Below are 22,455 nucleotides of genomic sequence, written 5' to 3' on the forward strand. Positions count from 1 at the left end.
TAGGGTTCCTACACAACGACTCACATAGGCACATCTCTCCAGCCGTGCATCCTTCATGCCCTGTGACCAAATCTGATGGGGACCTGCCAGGGGTCTGTGCTGGAGGCGATCCCAGGAACGTGCTGAAAACAGTCAGATCTGGGTTTTCGTGCAATGCTCTGCATTTTATTTGGTGTCTAAGGGCCAAGGTGAGACTCTCACCTCAGTTTTGTGTCCTAATTTCTCTCATCTCATCTAAAACCAGGTCAATATTTGTGCCTCAGTTTGCCTGTTTCTAAAAAGATGGTAATAACTCCCCTTCTACCAGGACATTATGTGAAGTTTTATTAATTGATGGTTGCAAAAGGCATTAAGATCGAGACAGAATAATTGCCTCAGTGAAGGTCATAATTAGACATGTACCAAGAGATACAGCTGAGCGTCATCTGTGGTGCTCATTTAATCTCATTCTTGTATTTTAGCTACAAGTGTGTGGGTACTAAGGAGGAGAGCTGTTCTTACAAAGGTGACCGCTGTATTTAGCACGAAGTTTAAGCACTTTGTGACACTGACACCCGAACAATCCTGTGCAAGTGATATTATACAACTTTTAGAGACAAGAGAAAGGTTCACACTACAGTGAAGACAAGAAACGGACCTTGCAATGGAGCAGGACAGACCTCTCTGAAGGGGAAGAGAGCGAGGCCATCAGCAATCCCTGGTCTGGGAGGAGAGGCTTGCCCGGCTCTCCTTGGCTGCAGGTCAGCTCAGGGGCCAGCATTAACCTGATCAAAAAGGGGATTGTGAAAAGCTCATCCGACTCAGGCTGTGAAATCATGCTCTTGAATCCTAATAATTTCTCCAGCAACTAGCTGTCACGTCACGAAGAATTACGATGTAAAGTTGGGGAGGAAAGAACAAGCTGACACACTTTTGTGAATCCCAAATCCTGCTGTAGGCAGAACTGGAAGACTTCCTGGTTGAAAAATAATTATATTTCTACATAGTGTGCGCTAAAAGTTCTTGTGAAACACTAAAGCTCATATTTCTAAGTGTGATAGAACCGGGAAGTATCCCACAATTATCAGAAGAATTTGAGAAAAATCAAAATTAATGCAGAAACTTTGGAGATGATTTCAAGAAGACATGCAACAGAATGATGGATTTTTGTACTCATAAAAGCTTATAAATGACCTCATTTTTAAAAGAGAACTTTTTTTATTCTTTTCTGCACTCTGCTCACTTTTCTTTTCTGCTGAATATTTTATGTAACAGTTTTGAATTAAAATTCAAGCCAACTCCCCCCCCCCAAACACACCACCAAAGAATTGACCGTACGCACTAATCAAAAGCAAAATGGGATTTCATCTCACATTACTTCATTCTAATCAGGATGCTATTTTGCATACTATATTTTTCCAGCAAATCACGCAGATTTCTGACTGTTTGCAGCACTCCTATCGAATCCTGACGGTGAAGGTAGCTGGTCCTAGATCTCCATAGTTTTACCACATGGTGGCAATATAATTTCCACCTTCCTGCTAAGGAGGTGAGTTGCCTCTGATTTCCTCCTTCATCACTTCTTACTCACTCTAATGATGATATTTGTAGGTGGCAATTACAGTCTTCTGAGTTTCTGCTTTCCATTTCCTCTATAAATTTAATAGAGTATTGTTGGGTTTATTTTTCAAATAAACTCTGCAGCATTTCCAAGGACATTAAACCCTGTTATGTAAGAGTCTTTCTTTCAGCTAATGCAATACTGCATGTTTCTCTGATCTCTAATGAAGTTTTGAGGACCACTCTGGAATTATTCCTTTTTGCCAACAAGCATTCATACGCGCTTCTGTATTAACTCTTTCCCTCCAAGATAGTACCTCTCTCCCTTAGTTTATGTTGTGTTTGTTGCCTCATCAGAATTGGAAAAAAAAAAAAAAAAAGAGTCTCAAATGATTTAATACCAACTTAAAAAGAATACATGAAACACAAAAAAGAAAAATTAGGAATATGTACATAACAACAACAACAACAAAAAACCAGTAAAAGATTCAGCCTGGAAAGGAATTACAGATGTGTAAGAAAAGATGATCCATGAGAGCTCAGGCCTTTATAAACCACACTAAGGAGTAAACTTGTAGTCTTCATTTTAAATGACTGTTACTGAGAAAATGAAAAAAGAAAAATCTATTTGTAACTACTTCATTTTAAAATCAGTATGTAGAGCTAGTCTAGATCTAAAGTACGATGTAAACCTTTTTTCTGCATTTTTGAAAAAGTATTGATACTTCTCAGACTGAAATATAACTATTACCGGTCTCAGTAGAAAGGTATAATTCTCTGGTCCCCAGCCCAGGCACCACAGATTTAAGGCTTAATTGGTTATATGCAAGAATACAGCACTATGTAAGTCAGTAGAAACACTCAAAAACAAGAAAAAATCTTGAAGCAAAACTCAGAGAAGTTTAAGGTATCATCTTCTGCTTAACTGTATAACTTTGCTCCAGATCTAGTATATAAATAAGGGTATTGTACATACTAAATGTGGTTGTAATTGTGAATTTTACATCTAATTTTCTGGCACATTCGTGTGAATTACGGGAAATATTTTTCTGCTAATAGATTGGAATTCAAATACTCTGCCCAGCAGACTGTAGTGGTTGCCCTTCACTGTATAATCACCACTTGGTGTAGCTGACATCCATATGGCCACTACAGTTGCAAAACCATCTAGGAGACCTAGCTACATCACAGGAAATTTTATGGATAAAAACGCAGAGCACTTGATAGTTTGCTTTGATACTGTATGATGCTTCCACTCTCATTAAAATCTAAAAAAATCCTTTAAAAGTGAAAAGTGATTTGTTCAAAGTCCACAATTAAGGAATTTGTTAATAAAAAGCATTTAAAATAATTATAAATAAATTACAATACTTAGCAGTATTTTGTGTTGCCATGCTACTTGACGTGATTCAAAACAATAGACTAACATTTCCCAGTGTAGAGTGACATGCAAGAACTTTCATGGTCTTAAAACTTCTTATGGTTGGAGATTAGGGCACAACAAATTTTCAGTCATTATCCAGAAAAAAAAAAAAAGAGAGAGAAAAAAGAAGGTAGTCTAATCATAATTTTCTGGTATGCAAACAATAGCTTGTCAAGCCAGTAGCACAAGCTGTCTGAAAGTGTGATCATTCAGCGCCAAGAAGACACAGAAGAACACAGAAATGGCAGTGATCCCTTTAGAAGAAAAGAACTGGGAAGAACAGCATCAAATCCAACTCTGCATGGCCCAGCTGTGCCATGGAAATATTTCTCAAAGTAGGAAATTCAGTTTGCAATGGAAGCAGTGGAAACCAGGCAAAGAGGCTGGGGAAAACATAAGCGATCGGTGCTGCTTTTGCTGGAGGCTGCAGACCTAAGCAGACGTAGAAACGCTGGTTTATTCCTCAGTCTTATCCCCAGTGCGGCAGCTATGCTCTGGCTCTGCCTTGGTAGGCAATGAACCCTGGCTCATGACGTATCACCCCACCTCCAGAAAATCCAGAAATCACAGTGGACGTAGGCGAGGTCTGCAGGGAGGCAGAAGCAGTGTGCAGGTCGGAGCAGCTCCTGCCGTTGTTTGCCGTGGATTTGAAGGAAAACATCTCCTACTGGTTACAGCGTTGCTCGGTGCCTGCAGTCCTCAGCCTGCATCCCAGGATACCAGGACATGATTAAAGGTTTCTGCCATCCGCCTGGATTTGGTTCCTGCTGTCCCACGCTGGCTCTTTGCACCACCGCAGACCGGGAGCAGCTGTAACCTCTGCAACCCGCCCTGCTGCAGACGTGTGGTGGTTGCAGGCATCTGGTATCCCCAGCCTGGCACTCAACAGCCAAATGCATCCCTGGCCACTTGTATTTTACTACATACCCATCTGAAAGTTTTAAGATCATCTTTAAAATATGCTATTTTCCTCCACTTTTCTAATTACAGTTAACTCTGTGGCATAGTTTCCCCTGTAGACCTTTACCCATTGAAGACTGGAAAACAGCTGGTGCAGAAGCTGCGCCATATGGTAGTTACTTATAGCAACATAAACTAATTGAGTGTTGAGGGTGATACAATCCCTGGATGCTTTATCTTTTAGACACTGCCGGTATGTCAATCTGGTCGCTTTAAAGATCTGCCCTAGTTCTTCAGTTCTGCTGATCCAGAGCAAAATCCAGGTAGAGTCACGTGCATGTGCCTTGGTTGGTATCAACACTGCAGTCACCACTGGGCTGCTTTGCCCCAATTTGAAAAATACCTTGTACTGTAACACCCACATCCCTCATGTACTAAAGGTCTGAGGTCCAGCGGAGAGCTGGTAGCTCGAAATGGTGGTGCAAAAAACCAGTCTTCTTTTCCCAGTACCAGGATCTGAGCACGTTGGTTATCATTCCTCATGCAACATCAAGCACATGCAGCACAGAGGAATACTGAAGGTCATTTTTCACACACAAAAATTTAACCTCCTGCCTGTTCTGCTGGAGGAAATGGTGGACTTCAGCTCCGCAGGGGCACCCCTCATCCCCAGCCGGCCCTCGGCAGTAACTCGCCCTTTGCATTTCACCGGTCATTACCTCCTCTGCTCTTCCAGTCAAAGACCTGCTCCAACCTCTGACTGTTTTCCAGCTGGTATTGGGATTTGGAGTTGTAGTTTTTCAACTCCATTTCAGTTTGGTTCTTTGTCTTTTTTTTTTCATTAGGAGAGCTGACATCATACACAAAATTATGAGCTGACTTCTGTCATTATTTCTGATACTGTTTTGATTTTCCTACTATTGTACAACAATGGATAGGCCAACTCTCTAGTGAGAATCACATATCTCAGCAGAATTTTAATCTCTTTCATGTAGCTTTCACTAGTTCTAATTTGGACAGCGTACATTCATTTTTGCTTTTTTTATTTCTTACGGCACATAGTCTTTATTCAGGCCAAGGAGCAGCGAGACAAAGAGGGTAGCTATTTAAACAGCCTGCAGTTTTTGCACTGGCTCCTCAATTTACATAAGCAAGGCTGCACCAAAGAACAACTGATGCGTCAAGAAAAAAAACCTACAGAAATTTACTTTTCAGGTCAAATTGATGGAATTATGCACTAACATAAAATCTCTATGGCTATCATTCAATTTGGTTGTTCCTTCTGTCCTTTTAACCACTTCTTGACTGCAGCACTTCAAAAATATTAAGCTGCTTTATTTTCTTTAAAATATGTTTTTCAACAGAAGTTTATGGACATCCTCAGAAGAAGAAAACCACCGATTTCCCTCAGGGGAATAATGAGGCAAATGTAAATTTATCACAATAGAGCGCTCCATTCCCTACACCTATCTTATACAAGCAGGATATGTGTATTTACCCAATTGTATATAAAAACAGGTACTCTGTAACTTCTGAAGGGGTATTTCAAAAGCCCTTACAATGACTTTGTAACCTCAGAGCCAACATCTCTAACTGCAAAGAGATCAGAAAAAGCCATCAAATCTATACATAAAATCATATAACTGTAGAGCTAGAAGAAGCCCAAAGAAACCCTCTAATCCCCGCCTTGCACTGAAATAGGATTGATGTTTATCTCAACAACTTATGACAAAAATCTGTCTAATTCACTCTTAAAAAACCCACAGGAGAGAAACCCCTACAGTATCCCTGGGCAACATGCCCTAACAGATGTATTTTCCCCCAATATTCATGTACATAGTTTTCATGCAAATTAACCCAATTTCTTTTAATCTTCTACAGTATTCTGCAGCCTGAAAGACTCTTATGTGTGTCACAGCCACCAAGCTCAATTCTATTGACACAGAAACGATGCATCTTTGTTTTACCTGCAGTGAACCTGATCACCCAAATGCATTCTCTGTGTTTTATCATATCAAACCACAGATATGATTTTATGGAGGAAAAATATAGCTCTCAAAACTGAGTGAATTTGCAAGTACTCTGTAACATTCACACTCTTTTTCTGTGAATAATGTCAATTTAATATTTCCTTTGCAACAAATATTACAGCAAGACCCTTGCATTTGGCACCCTGGTGCAGATCCAGAGCACAACCATTAGCTTCCATGGAGTTATTCCAGACTTCAGATTAGCACAGCACAGGTGAAAACCTGTTCTGCAACATTTAAAGTGCTAGTATACTAATTAGTTATTAAAAATACCAGCATAATCAGAAAATGAGGACACAGATCTCCAGTACAGTATTTAACCCAATGCTACTGTAAATGACTTGGGTGCAGAGAAATAGAACTCACGTACAAGCAGAAAACCCTAATAGCTCTGTTATACAACTTTTAAGACACCATTTTGTGGAAGTATTTGACTCAGTGCTACACTATCCATTTTCAGATACCTACCAGGTGCTACTTTCATACTCTGATACCCTTTTACATATTTTATTTGTCAATTTTTCATTTTTATTCATGTACTCTTGCTTAAGCAGAATAGTAGCTAACTAATTGGGTTTAATTTGGTTGCGAAGTGGGTAGCTCTTTTCCTACATAGGGTAGTGAAGAGGTAACTGTATCCCTGACAAGGCAGTGGCAGTGAAATAACAGTGGAAAAGAGAAGAGACTCTACCACAGTAGCTGGTTAAATTTTGTGGGAAGTTGCACATCTCAACTAAATCTGCAGAGATCAAAAAACTTAGTCTGGATTTAAACTGCTGTAACTGAACACAATTCATGCTCTCATGTTTGCTATATAGACTGCAAATCTGTTGCCAGGAAAAGATTCATATACATTTCACTAAGTTCTTTAATCACATAGCCAAGCACATCTAAACAAGTCACTCACAAACTGTTGCGATGCAGACGAGTGTTGCCTTATCTTAAAAGATTGAATTACTTGCAAAGTATGACATTTTTATTTCTACTATTATCTCAAGTATACAGAAATCATCCAACGATGATTGGATGATTTAATCCAACAAAGAAACAATTTCATCCAGCAAAGAATGAATTGCAAGAGACTGCAAGGAACTATAAGAAACTACCTAAAATATTATAAAAACAGTTCAGACTCATTTAAAATCTTCCCTCTGGCTGTGACCAGGCTGGCATTATATCTGGAAGCACAGTACCTAATTCTAGAAAGAAGAATTTTCTTTTCCCTTATCAGCCTGAGCTGAGCTATTATCGAGGTCCTGCCTCCAAGCATGATGCCAGGCGAAGCATCAAGGCTCAGAGCTCTTCCTGAAGAAATGCACTTTTAAATAGGACCTCTGTGAAAGCAGAGTGCACACTTCAGGGCAAACACAAACAACTTCACTCGCTGAACACCTCTTGAGTTAGCGTACTGGCAGCTGCTGACTGACCAGCGGCATCAGGACGGACATCTGGCTTCCTTCTACCTCCCCAAGGAGATCACTGACCACAGTAAATAATATTCTGTCTTCCTTCCAAAAGCCATCCTGAAGCCTGAATGATGGCAATCCAAAAATTAGAGGATGACAGGTGTTGGGTTTGGCTGGCAGCCCCCTTCCAACCAACCTTCTCCAGAAAGGGAAGGTTAAAGACTGGGCTAGAGCTGGCAAGGTTTATCGTGTTGCGGTGCTGGATTTTGAAGCCAGTCCAGATAACGGCACATTTTAAAGTTTTCAGGAGCTTGCTGATTTCTAGGCAGGCATTTGCAATGTGCATTGTAAATGGTTCAATTTCCCCTGACCTTAGCCAACTGAGAAGGGCAGAAGCCTGCTCCTGGTGATGTAATCTATAATGGGAGATTCCCTATGACAGGGGAACCTCTGCCAAAGAAGGAAGGTGAGGGAACTTCTGCCAAACCTTTCATGACATGATCTGGTGAAATTTAAGGCACTCTTCCTCTGCTTTAACATGAATAAGGCAAAATAATGTTGCATCTAGTTCATCTTCCTTGCAACAGAATTATGTATGGTGGAAATACCCACTTCAAACACATGGCTGAGGACAAGAGCTGCTCTTCATGCTAATTCTGACTACAACTGAAATGGCCAGATTTTATGCACATTTGGTATAAATGAGCATGCAAATATGGGTGCACCAAAAAATAGTCACCTCCATTTTCAATAGGCAGCTAAATAATGGTTAACTGGGAATTGTATGGCCCCAAGTGCTACACAACAGCTGCATGTACTCAATGGGCAGCACTGAATGATGTCCAATATACAGAACAGAGGAAAGCTTTCTAACTTAATATGGTGGCAATGTCACTGAAGCACCACACTGGCTTTGCTACCTCACCTGAACAAGCACAGAAGTGAGGGAACAAATTCCACACAGCTTCCCCAAAAGCCCTGAATAATATCAGCACGTACTTGAGGACAAACTAGTGATTTTTAGACTTGGGGTGCATTTGTGGCACTGACGCTGTTTCCCAGTTCCCTCCCCCCCCTTCACCCCATAGCAGATGTGTATAGCTGCAAATTTATCCACATCCATGAAATATTTGCTTTGTGACTGAAAATGTGAAAGTTCTTAAAAACAAATTAAAATCTATATTTACTGTCCCAGTGATTCTTCACATATCTTGTCAAAAAGGAATAATATATAGTCCCATTCAGGCTGACCCCTTTTACTGTCTGGAGCCCTGGTTTTAGCATTCTTTCAGCAAGAGATTTATTTATCCAGAGTATCTTAAAAAGTTCAGTGATGACTCAGTCTAATTCTTCATCTCATCCTCCCCCACCAGGTCTTGGAGCTACTAATTACTGCGAAAGGTTAGCCCTACACTGTGAAATATTAGGATGTCTGATCTCCTTCTCCGGTGGCACTGAACAGGAGTTACTTGCTTTCAGCCTAACTATGAATATCCCTTTTCAAATTCAGGTATGATTTGATCATCAAAGTTCCTGTTTCCAAGCAGAAGTTCAGAGTTCTCATATTATCCAATGAAAAATTGAGCACACGGACAAATTAGGTAAGGCACTGTTTCAGCAGACTTATCTAGCATTTTCCCAATATTAGGACCATTTCCAGAGTCCCAGGATTAATACTTCTAAACTGAAGAACTATATCTACTTCAGTTGCTTGAAATACTATAAGCATAAAAGATACCACTCAAAATAACTGCTATTTGATTTGGCAGCTGCTAACAGGCACTGCACTTCTGAGACCAGCCATACATGTTCTAAATATACCCTCTGATTTTTGTGAGAGGCTGATTAAATTATGGAAAAGATTTTTCTTTATTACTGTGTTCTCTTTCCTCTCTTTATAAAGTCTAGAAAAGGAACAGAACCACTATTAGCATGAATCAGCCAGTAGCTTTGGATGTGTAGTTCCCATAAGCTCAGAGAGAGTTTCAGGGAAAGGTATGTGAGGGGAAATTGGGAGCCTTTACTAGATCTTGCAGCAAAAAATTCTGCAGTTTCATTGTCTTAATGATGATGACATCCTGGCCTCTCCCACCAGGTGTCACTGCGAAGTCACATAAGAGGATCTGTTGGTGATAACGTAAGATGCAGGCAGAACGAAGATTAATAAGGCATACGAATCATCGCGAAAAAAGAGTCTTTTTTTTCACTCCTCCTCTTGCTCCCTAGCCACAAATAAAGCAGAGCAACACCGCTGTGCATTAAGCTCAACAGAGCAGAGTATCAGTTTTAAATAATGGATACGTATAGCTCATATTGCGTAAGAATTTTAAATGCGTGCAATGTGAGCTGGGACTGGTGCTTGGCTGCCAGATGTGGTTCTCTCTGACGTGAGGATGAGGAGATGTCCAGATGAAACCTCACAGCCATGATGTCAGGATTCAGTCTGGAATGGAGATGATCACTTGGAGATGATCTTTAGAGACTTAGAGGACAAACCCTTTGATCGCTCTGACAGTGACATAAGATGAGGGATTAACTCACATGCAGTTCTTCCTTTCGCAACCAAAGTCCCTAAAACCCAAATATGTGTCCCGCAGACCAAGGTGCAAAATAGCTTCTAAGGCGCTTCTTTTACAACTGAGGACACGTGCAGCAAACCAGAAGGAAAACCCTCAGTTTCACACTCCGTGGATGGGATAGGCCCATCTATAGGTGAAAATCCTGCCTTCCCCTCCCAATGATGACAGGCGCACACATCACCGTGTCGCGTCCTGCTCCCCCATGATTTCCGAGCACACGCTTAGCAGCAGAGCATAACTCCAGAAGTCGTCTCCCTCTATCTGTGAACACAGACTTGCTCAAAGGAGGTAACACCGGGACTTTGTAGTAGTGCAGCCCACAACAGGTCCCTCTCCTGCTCAGCAGAGCCACGTAAAGGGACCCTGAATTATCCTGCTGGGGTGGCCCTGTTCTGGCAGCAGTGTGCCAGCATGGAGGGAGGTCCTCCTGCCCCATTCCCCAGGATTCAGCATCACACAATCCCAACCTCAGTGAGCTTCTAAACTGCAACACAGGGACACCACAACCCTCTCTTTGTCATTTAGCAGGATCACACAGGTGACCTCTGGCAGAGCCCTTCGCTGCCATCCTTTCTCACAACATCTGAACAGTTTCTCCAAGTGCCTGGTAGCAAATGAAGATGCTTTAATTACACTATGACAGAATTCATTTCTGTGGAAGAGTGCTCTAACGAAGTGTTTAAATGAAATGAATTTTACCTGCACTTTACTTTTTAAAATGTACATTACTTTTATTAAAGTACTATATATATAAAGAACATATAAATACTCTTATCCTAGCGCTTTGAAAGTACTTTGTGCTACACCACCACTTGTTTTAAAATTATCTTTAAGACTCATTGTTGCTAAAACATATTCTCAAACCAACAAGCATACAGCAAAATGAAATATAAAGCACTCTTTGCTGGTGCTATGCATTTAAATGCTTAGCTGGTTTCAGCTGCAAAACTTTAAACTCCCTTTTATAGGATATCACTCCATTTTAGTATAAGCATCTATCAGGCACAGCTCTGAAAATGTTAAGTCAGACTGTGAAAACATTGTCAATGCTTATTTTAGTAATAAAAACCATGTTTAATCTATGCTTTCATGTTACTGTAATCTATGTATCAATCTATAACCTTCCAGCTAAATGCACTAAGTAGATTAAGCTCTGATTGATTTGAAATGTTTTTCACTGTATTATCAAAAGTCTACAGATCAGCATAAATACCTCGAAGAAATTTTTTCCCCTTTGGCAGATTTACAAAAGCAGAGCTTAACTTGAATTGAAATGAACTTCTGCATTTTTCCAGGGCAAAAAGCCTGTCAAATCTACTCTAGATCTGCTCTGCTTCCGGACTTAGTAAAAACCTGTGATTAATAGTACAGTGCATCTATTCTGTCGTGACAAAAGCAATCATGTTATGAGGAAAAGTGTTCCCTCTGGGTCTACCATTCATATGAAGCGTCAGGAGTTACCCCAACTGGTGGCACTGCTGGCACTGCCATCTGCACGGTGCGCCGTGCAAACAGCTCTCCGAAAGGGTGAGGGGGACTTTTGTTGATGTGCTCTTGCTGAGTACGATAAAAGACCTTAAAAATCGGCTTCCTCAAATAGAAAACATCAAGGTTGGGTTTTTTGGGGGGTTGGGTTTTTTTTTTTATCTGCATTTAGGGAAAGTGAGAAGCAGGTCATAAGCTGTCAGAGTAACCCGGCGGGTGCTGCGGGGAGGCTCGGCTGCCGCTGCCGGAGGTGGTGAACTTCAGCAACAAAAAGAGCATGCGAGGGAAGAGGAGTGCACTGAACTCTCTGTGATCCCGTTGCAGCGTTTCTCGCAGCTCCTTTGCAGACTATCTGCCGGAGATGGCTGCACAGATGGAATGAGATTTCTACATATGCTCAGCGTTCGTCTCAGTAGCTCGCTGAGATGGCGGCAGTGCAAACAAACATGGGTCTGAGCATCCCACCCAGCTCTGTTAGGGAGGTGAGGAAGACGTGTCTATAAACATCAGTGGGAATGGGGGAAGAGGAAAAATAGCCTTGAGGTGGTAAATTTCGATCCTTGCCCAGATATCAAGCAATTTCAATCAGGTGAGTTTGGATTTAAAATGTTGTTTCTGTTTATCCCACTGAAGAGGAGGCACCCAAGAAAAGGAGACAATTTGGAAAAATAAAGGCGCCGGTAAGAGTGTGTCAGCAGAGCATCCCAGCTGCTGCTAAGGTTGAACTTCAGCCTCGCTGAAGGCGATGCCTGAATTCCCATGGACTCCAGTGGGAAGGTGTCATCCATCTCCCAGTGGTCCTTACCCATTTACCACAACGCAATACTCGATTTCTTCTGGGATCCCACTCCATCCATCCACGCATTCAGAGAGCTGACATCTGAACGCTGCAGATCCATCTGATCCTGTGGCCTCACAGCTTGATCATGCATCTGCCATGAATTCTCAGCCCTGACTCCAGTCCCAGGTTTACGTCCATGAGGACTGCACAAGTGATGCAGTGCAAGAGAAGGAGCTCAGCTCACACAGTCTAGTTCTTAATTTGATTTTGGCTTCTGCACCCCATCACCTGGGAACGTTTATATCTCAGGTTTTCCTTTGGGTCCTTCTACACCTTGCATGTGAAGAAAGAGAAGGTTTTATTTCAATATAAGCCATACTTGGACAAAAAGTGGCATTTCCAGAGGGATGCTATATCCAGATTTCTGCAAAGCGTACTCCCAGTGAACAGCAGGTTCAGTGGTCCTACTCTGTACACGCTGCTCAGGGAGATTACAGAACCTGGCTTGGTATATCCAGACTGTATTTGATCATAGATTCATTTCTTATCCCAGTACATTAACATAAAGTTAACAAGAAAGTTCATTATAAAGGACAAACCTGAAAGTCAATGTCAGCCAAGAAATTGCCTGAGCAATTCGGTAATTGAATAAAAATATGTGTCAGCAAAACAAGTGTCATCACGGGCTTGCCGGCGTGCTTGGAGTTCACCAGCTTGACAAACTCCTCTCAGCATGGTGCTGTGTGCGAGACTCTACAAGAAGACCTTATGTACTAAATGATGTTTATCAGCAAAATACAGGTACTAATATGCACATTTGACCTACCGAGTCAAACAGGCCTGCCAGCAACTTCAGCAACAAATTAATAAATAAAGAAAAATTAAAGAAAATTAGCATTTTGTAACATCTTAGCCACTCCTCTGGTTACAAAGTGCTTCACAAGGAGGACATTCACTTGCAAATATTCCGTGGTACAGTGTAAACACACATTTAAATATAAAAAGTAATCTAAACTGCTATCAGATTTTTCCACTGATGTGTTTGTTGAGTTTATACACTGATTTATGGGACCAGCTTCTCTGGGAGTGGCAAACAAAATAATTTATTTTAATTCCCTCATTTTTGAGTCCAACAGCCCCAGCTTAGCTGTGATACAGAGTAATTTAAGGAGTGATTCATATTTTTACACCAATTAATGGTGAATGGCATTTTTGCAACCTATTCTGTTCCATTAAGCCTCAAGGAAACTTGGAGCAGCCAACAGGGCACAGCTAATACATGTATCTGGACACTTCATTCTGTAGAGGTAAGAAAAGCTTGGGACTGTGCTGGGACCTGCAGGAGAAAGTGAGACTTTAGAGGGAAACTGTGTCACAAGAAAGAGACACTGCCAGGTCCCCAAACCAGGATCCTTGTGAAGAGGAACTGCCAGCAACAGAGAGAGGGATGCATGTTGTGTGCATGTTAGCTATATATATATTTATATGCTATATATATATGGTTTAATTTTAATTCTGATAAAGTATTAGCTTAAAAGCCTATAACATGCCCCAAAAGAACTGGGGATGGCTGGGATCCTTTCCTAAGCTAGTGAGTAGTTGAGATTATTTTGCAAGCAGCTGCTCACAGACACCTAAATGGCCATTTGCCAGCTGAAAGGACTAAAGTAAAGCAGTGCTCCAGCGATGACCCTCTACCCCACCAGGCACATTTTCAAGAGAAAGAAGCCAATTACTGTGAGGACCTGTCTGCTTTTAGAAAATTTTTAGGTAGCAAGATCTGGGCCACTTCCAGGACCCACCTAGTGCTGTGGAAAACAACTAATCAAGTAAAATTGTTTCCTCACTTCTTCCTTTAAAACAAAACCCTTTTCCCTCCCCATTTGTTCTTTTCTGTGATTTGAAAACTGGCACGTCTATGAGTGATTGCAGGTGCCATTAAATAATGAAGCAGTTCTGTTCATTAAAGCTTGGTGATTTATTACCTTTGGACTAAGGAAAGAAAAACAGCCTGAAAACAGAATTCTTACATCATTTCACATTATTTCCAGTCCAGCACTTCAGACAACTGTTAGAATAGCAGATTTTCAGCTTCGTGGTCCACCAGTCCCCAGAAATGCAATGCTGAACATCTAATTCCAGCCAGTTCTGTAAATCTAGAGTGTAACTTAAACTCATAACTAACTGCTGCCCTAGATGTTGTGTCCTACCTTCGTACAGCCAGTCGCTGAGCCCATTGAAAATAACACCTTCCTTTCCTGTGGAGACCACTCGGATGGCTTGTTTCCCCACATGGGCACAGTAATAGATGTTATTCTCAAAGATAAATATCTGATTTGAAGGGAAAAAGAAAAAGAGAACAGTATTAAACAGTGGCTCCATTATAAAATGTTGCATTTTGCTTTTACAATAATTGGCAGCACAAAATCATATATCACAGTTTTATAGCATCTTTTGTCAAAAAAGGATTTCCACAGCTTACTTCCAGTGCCGTCAGCTAATAGAAAGATGCTAATTTACAACAAACTGAAGCCTTGGTCCTTTGATACAAGCTTATTTTTCTCACTCCTGTCTTCATTTCAGAAATTGAACAGTGCAGTTACAGGGTGTGAAATGAAGAATGCCATCGCTCAGGATTTTCAAAAAGTGGTCCAGGACACAGTAGCAGTTTGCAGAGCTGATGTTGATGCCATGTGGTGACTGAACTGGCTACTGGAAATGGCATCTTGCTTGTTTCCAGCTGCTCCTGCTTCCTTAAAACACACCTGGCAACCTATTAAATAAATCTGAATCCAGTTTTTAACGCGGATCTAAGAAGACAACGTGTGCTATTGAATAGTCTATGTCACTGCAGCATGTTGGCCAACAAAGCACGAGGAGGTTGGCGTTTTGGCTGGGGAGCAGGTGCACATGCTCCAAGGACCCAACGCGATGTGCTAGACCTCCCGCCCTGCCCCGGTCCCCAGGTCACCTTCCTACAGGAACCAGGGTGGATGGGACAAAGGCACCCATAGGGTCTCACCTCCCTGCCAGCACGGATGCAGCTGCCATAACCCCCAGCCCACTTTGGAAACCTCTCCTCTCCTGTTGCAAAAATCTAGCGGATTCAGGCTGCCGAAAGATTACATGATCAAAATGTCCCGGGACCTCGCAGCTCCTCGGGAGGGCAAGGGCAGGCACACACCGAGGATCGCCAGCGGGTACTTAAGCCTGCCTCTGCAAACGCTTGCTCACACAGCTGGTGCTGTCTGTGGGAAAGCAATTCCATCTTGGAGAAGAATTTATAAATATAAAATTCTTACCGATAACAGAAATTTCAGTTCAAGATTGTCAGGAAAGGTGCCTAACATAACACTCCCAAATAAGCCTCCTGTCTTTTTTTAAAAGTTAATTTCATGCGAGTCGTTAGATCTACTGCTGTGAGAATGCTTTTGGGAATCAGGCTGTTTATTTAGGTGTTTAAGTGCTGATCAGCGGGCAAAACTTTAGCCAGCCATTTAAAAGAAATATTGTTCCATGGCATCAGTCTTTATCATCTGGTTAAATGCTTTGTTCTGTGTTTTGCTATCATCAATGACACAGATCCTGTTCCCTCCTCACCCCAAAGTGAACTGCATCCTGCTCAAAGTAGCGCTCTTGTTTTTAAAATATTTTTCAACTCCATTCAGACTGCAAAGATGTACTGAACAGGGTATCAGAAAGCCGTTTAGACTGAAAGACAAACTGTTAATATAATTTAGTAGACATTTACAGATGGGTTTTCATACACTTGGATATTGGAATAAATGTTAGGTATCTTTACCACGATATTAGAATGCAATTTCTCATGTTACACTCATGAAAAGACAGAATTGGGAAAAATATTTGCTTTCAGCTTCTGTTTCACATCCTATTACAGTATGTGTTTCACCTAAAGAGGAGCTGGAAAGATTCCAGAAGAAAGTATAGATCCTAATTTAATTTTGGCAGCAGTTATAGTGAGTTTGCCTAAAGGTAAAAAGTATGACTGAAACTATAGCTTGCTTTTATTGCTTTTAAACTGAGACGAGCTGCATCCAATTAATATTTTTTGGAAGTAAAAAATATGTTATGGAAGATACTACATTCTCTTTCCTACCTTGATTTTTAGTAAGCAAAGGAGTCAGATGAGGGATGCCAAGTAAAGAATTTTATGTTAGCTAGTCTGAATATGGGAGGGCTGTTGAAGCTTAAATGCACATAAAAATCAAGAAGACTAAGCAGAATAAGATACTTTGGGCCCAAACAAGTCCAAATCTCTGCGTCCAAGAATTAACGTTCTGGGTGTGCTTGCGTGGGGGCTCTTCTGCAATAGGCACACAATCAAGTGGAGTTATTCAAGCGATGCAACCCCTCCTTTGCCCAGATTCTCCCAGCAAATGAAGGTTTTGCAATATTTTGTACTGTATTAAATTTTGAATGAATTTACAGGAAAAATAAAGAAGGTGGATTGACAACCTGCTCCTGCCCTTTGCTTTGTAAAGCATTGCAATGTTTTCTGTCTTCACCGTTTTGTCTTTCAAAGCTTCATTGCACTAATCAGGCTGCATGAGGTATCCGGTAGCTGCAATGGAAAAATAATATAATGCTCTGACTTCAAACTGTCTCCCATATAATTCAGAGCCAAACTGCAGCACCTCATAGAGAATTTAAAATTATCCTCCTAACTACAGGGCCTTGTACCCTAAAAACGTCAACCATAATCAAGATAAAAGATAACTGAAGAAGCACAAGGAAGAGTTCTGTGTAATGTATCTTATAAATTAAGAAAAAGCTTTTGAACTTCCGTTATTCATCAAAAAGAAATGTCTTTGGATTACTTCACTTTCTGGGTTAGAAAGATATTAGATGATATTATGAAATACCTATATCGTATTCTTTACTGTTTTGGTTTTATGACACCAAAGCAGTGCTTTCTATCAAATGATCACAATCCTTTCAGCTAATTAGAGGATAAGAAATTTTAATAAAGAAAAATAATAATAAAAATGTATGGACATTACTTTCACATTATTTTATGCTTGCTTTACATAGCAGTTCTAGACTAATGTAAAATGACAACAGAAGGGATCAAGCTCAGTTTTATGTCTCTCTGTACAGGAGACAAAGACCAGACCCAAAATTTCTGGTGTCTTCTCTTTTGGTGTGCATATTTGAGCAAGACTTTACCCCCACCATTCTTGCAATATATATGCCTTTTATCATGGACAGCACATAAAGTCCAACCTGTGCTATGTTAGGAAGATATCCCCACGTTGAATACCATGTCTGTTTTCATCATGACTCATTCAACACGGAGGAAAGAGAAGATTCAGAGGAAAAATCAGATTCCTCTTTCTGAAAGAAGTAAGAAGAATGGAAACATCCATACATAGATTGAAGAAACTGAAATTGCTAACTCCATAGAATAAACAAGGAAGACATAAGCTCTACAAGATAATGGAGAGAAAACAGAAAAAAGGAAAGGGATGTTTTCACGCTTTCATTTCTCCAAAACAACAGGGAAACCAATGAAACCTAGAAGAAAGCTGTTTAAAAGTGGATAAAAATATTTTTCCTCATGAAATCAGAATTAACATATGGAACTCCTTGCCACTGGATGTAACAGAAGACAAGAATTTCATTCTCTTCCTGCTGGATGTTATAATAGATGTTCAAAAGGTAAAATACTTAACAAAGATAACTGGAAGGTCTGTGGCAACTAAGATAAAGTTGTTCGGTTTTTTTTTAAATGCATTCACTAATCCTAGGGGAATAAAAATCAATGGGATTTTGTTGTCGGCTTTATGTGGCTCAGGACGTCACCTGAAACGTTCAGCATAAGATATAACCCCTTTAGCCTCAGGTATCAACACGCCACTAATTCATGTGGGCTGGGAAGAAATCTTTGCCTGCTTGCAACTTATATTAGAACTGATTACTTCAAACCATTTGACATCCTTGTGTGACACACTAATATTGGAGAAAAAAAATACTAGACTGGTTGGGCCACAAGCCTGAGACAGGAGGAGAACTTTAAGTCAAAGATTAAGTATTATCCGGTAAGATAAATTTGTACAGTAAGGTAAATGTTTAAACTAACAACAAAATAAACTTAATTCACTTAAAACATACAAGAGCCTTAATGACACTGATTGATTTAAGGAGGATTCGTTTAAAATGTTTTTGCAACTGCTTAAGGGCTTCTGAAGTAATGTTCTCTACCAGACAGACCCAGAGTGGTATTAAGCAGTTATGCTGCAGTAATTAAAATACTGGTACTTTTAAATGGATTAATTTATGGACTTCTTCAGGAATCTGGTGAAAATAATCTCTTTAAGACCACTGCAAAAGTCACAGTGACCAGCTATTTTGAGCAGATGAATACTACCCCCCCTTTTACAGTTGTTCAACCCACCTTCCCTCCAGCCAAAGAGGTGAGTGAAGTTCCTATTTCTCCACAGACCAAGAGAAAATAAATTCATATGCATTAATCTGCATTTTTACTGCTTCTATTTATTTTCCAACTGTAGGGTGGCATTCTAAGTTTATGTTCTCTTTACCCTATCATTTCTAACATGTATAACTTGTCAACTAAATGAGCCACATCACTCAAATTTAGCATCTCCAAGCATAAAGGTAATGCCTGGATGCTTATTACTTTAAATTATTAGCACATTGTAGAAGTGTGAGTGTTTCCTACACAATAGAAGGCAGCCTTCCACACTGCAAGGCCAGCCCACAGGATTTAACTACGAGAGAGTTAACATGGAAAGGTTGGCCATTTAACATGGACAGTTTGGTCAACAAGAGCTGGCCTTCATGTACAGACAGTCACAAAGTCTTGGCTTGACACTGTTTTAAATTCCAAATCAGTCCAAACTTCCCTGGAGGCTGAAAAAAACAGCCACAAAAATGGAAGACTTAGTGAGTTGGGAAATATAACTACAAAATAACATGCTGCTCTCTCCTCATCTAACGTAATATACTTCCTTGTTTTGTTTTAATGTTAAAGCCTTCTTTTATTTTTTTCTCCCCATGTAGAAGTCTGCTCTTTTGCTGGCAAACCAGTTTACCTGAGAGCGTATTCTGCAGAATAAATAACATTAATTTTATAATTCTGTGCATCTTTCAGAAATGCTTATATTTATTTTGCATAATCAGTAAAAAACATCTGTGTAAAGGTAATTATCCGTGGGCTTTAGTGTTGTAGATGCTGAACAAATGCACAGAAAAGACAGTCCCTACCGCAACAGCATATCATTTTAATAGGCAGAGAAGTACTATTCTCCCCATTCAGCATGTGAAAAAATGAGAAACAGGGACACCGAAGACAAGACTCAGTTGCCCAAACATAGGCACCTAGAGCCATTTTAAGACCCTTCATGCATCTAAACCATCTGGCAGATATGATACTGGACATATGGGAAACCTCTGCTCTCACAGAGTAAGGTCTAGAGGCCACACGCTTTTAAGGCTATTCAGCTGAGGTGCTCTAGGAACCTATGTTTAAGCAGGCAAATCCTATTTTAAATGTCCCACAGGAAGACTGGTGTGCTGATTTTGGCTGGGATAGAGTTAATTTTCTTCATAGTAGCTAGTAAGGGGCTATGCTTTGGATTTGTGCTGGAAACAGTGTTGATAACACAGGGATGTTTTCATTACTGCTGAGCAGTGCTTCCCCAGAGCCAAGGCCTTCCCTGCTTCTCACCCCACCCCACCAGCGAGCAGGCTGGGGGGGCACAAGGAGTTGGGAGGGGACACAGCTGGGACAGCTGACCCCCACTGACCCAAGGGATATCCCAGACCATATGATGTCATGCTCAGCATATAAAGCTGGGGGAAGAAGAAGGAAGGGGGGGACATTCTGAGAGATGAAGTTTGTCTTCCCAAGTAACCGTTACATGTGATGGAGCCCTGCTGTCCTGGAGATGGCTGAACACCTGCCTGCCCATGGGAAGTGCTGAATGAATTCTGTGTTTTGCTTTGCTTGTGTGCACGGCTTTTGCTTTGCCTATGAAACTGTCTTTATCTCAGCCCACGAGTTTTCTCACTTTTACCCTGCTGATTCTCTCCCCCATCCCACTGTGAGGGAGGTGAGTGAGCAGCTGTGTGGTGCTCGGTTGCTGCCTGGTGTTAAACCATGACAACTGGCAAAACCGTGAGTCAAACATGGGTAGCTTGAGCTCCATCCCAATGCCTTAACCATAAAATCATCCTTACTGTAATTATTTCACATCAGGTAGACTATTATAAGCTTGTGAAGACTAGGAGAGAAGAGATCCAAAATGTGCATTGTCCTGCCATGAACTATATGTCTAACTGGTCTGTTTATTTGCAGAGTCATGGTCATCTTCAACATGGTACCTACTTGAAGTCATACTTCCTTCTGCAAAGGCAGACCTGCAGCTACTGTAAAATCCCTTTTGCTGAATAATAAAGTAGTTCTTGTATATATCTTGCTCTGTACATTTGTCATTGTACATTGCCAATGTACATTGGTAGGATTCAATACTGCCTCATCTTGTGCAGGACTTTCTGTGGCCTTTTGTAGATGGTGTGATCTAGTCTGCCTTAGATGCCAAGCAGAGTCAGCAGAGATGCAGGTACCAATGAAGACATAAAGGAAGATAAAACCTGCCTAACTTCAAGGAATATTCTCCAGCAGGTTTTATGGTGTGCTGGGAGCTCCCAAGTCCAAATATTAAGTCAATCAATGCAGTTCATATAAGTTAGGTATCTACCGTTTACACTAAGTACAAACAGCCAACAAACAGGCAATGTCAGATGCCTTCATCTACTCAAGCTCTGGTCCATTAGCTCTTTGAGGGTAATGGCAGCACAAGCATGCATTCAAATCAGACCATCAGTAGATTAATATGGGAACACAAAAAATAAAATGCACAGTGAAAACAATCTTGGAGAAGAGACCATCCTTCCTCCCAGCCCTACTGATAAGCCAGACTCTGGCTTCCTCATCCACATTTTTCAAAGTCTCTGAAAGCCTCCTCCTCCTGCTGCAGGGCTGCACAGCCCCAAAAGAAGGACTGTAGCATATGTTCAACGACTATCACCTCGATGTTATTGCTCATCATTGGATGTCCTAACCACATCCAAGTCCTTGGGTCCTTCTACCTAAACGCCAATCACATCAAATTTCTTAAGCAACAGGCACCCATTTCACCACACAAACCCTATGAGAATATATGTGGACAAATTAAGTTAGTCATCTGAGGTAAACCCAGATTTCTGTAAGGTTAGGCAGTCCTTGAATGGTGCAGGTCCACATCACTCTGGTATATAAATGGGGATTCAACTGCCTGAAATCAATCTATGTACAATTCAAGGTTCCTACCTACTTTCTGTCAATCATCTCTTCAATCAAGAGTGCATGTGAACATTTGTATTGGGTTTACATGGCAAAGCTTTTGTAGCAGCAGGGAAAAGAGGGCTGCAGGGGTGGCTTCTGTGAGAAGACACCAGGAGCTTCCCCCATGTTGGACAGAGCCAGTTCCAGATGGCTGCAGGACAGACCCACCACTGGTCAAATCTGAGCCCAGAAGCAAAGTTGGTAGTGCCTCTGTGACAATATATTTATAAAAGTGTAAAAATGCTGCCCAACAGATGTGAGAGAGGAGTGAGAACATGTGAGAGAACCAACCCTGCAGACCCCCAGATCAGTGAAGAAGGAGGGGGAGGAGGTGCTCCAGGCGCCAGAGCAGAGCTCAGCATCGTGACGCAAGTTGTTCCCCTGCAGCCCATGGAGGTCCACGGTGGAGCAGGTATCCACGTGCAGCCCATGGAGGTCCCTACGCCGGAGGAGGGGAATGCGTGCTGAAGGAAGCCACAGCCCCTGGAGAGCCTGAGCTGGAGCAGGCTCCTGGCAAGACCTGCGGCCTGTGAAGAGGAGCCCACACAGGAGCAGGTTTTCTGGCAGGACCTGTGACCCATGGGGGACCAATGCTGGAGCAGTGTGTGCCTGAAGGACTGCAGCCTGTGGGAAGGACCCCACGCTGGAGCAGGGAAAGAGTGTGAGGAGGAAGGAGCAGCAGAGAGGAAGCATTATGAACTGACCATGACCCCCATTCCCCATCCCACTGCGCCGCTCGGGGGGAGGAGGTGGAGAAATTGGGAGTGAAGTTGAGCCTGGGAAGAAGGGAGGGGTGGAGGGAGGGAAGGTGGTTTTAGTTTTGTTTCATTTCTCACTATCCCAGTCTGTCACAATTAACTGGCAATAAATTAAATTAATTTCCCCAAGTGGAGTCTGTTTTGCCCATGATGGCAATTGCTAAGTGATCTCCCTGTCCTTATCTTG

The 22,455-nt window shown here is 41.4% G+C and overlaps 1 protein-coding gene across 5 annotated transcripts in view; it reads right to left on the reverse strand.

Moving 5' to 3' along the window:
* The window catches only part of DPP6 (dipeptidyl peptidase like 6), a 577,844-nt gene that overhangs the window by 74,253 nt on the left and 481,136 nt on the right, over positions 1-22,455 (reverse strand). For all 5 annotated transcript variants that reach the window (XM_052806934.1, XM_052806950.1, XM_052806924.1 and 2 more), the window contains exon 8: positions 14,354-14,474. In XM_052806934.1, coding sequence (XP_052662894.1) covers positions 14,354-14,474 — 121 coding nt within the window. The remainder of the gene's footprint in view (positions 1-14,353; positions 14,475-22,455) is intronic.

The sequence above is a fragment of the Harpia harpyja genome, chromosome 1, assembly GCF_026419915.1.
Source record: "Harpia harpyja isolate bHarHar1 chromosome 1, bHarHar1 primary haplotype, whole genome shotgun sequence".
Lineage (NCBI taxonomy): Eukaryota > Metazoa > Chordata > Aves > Accipitriformes > Accipitridae > Harpia > Harpia harpyja.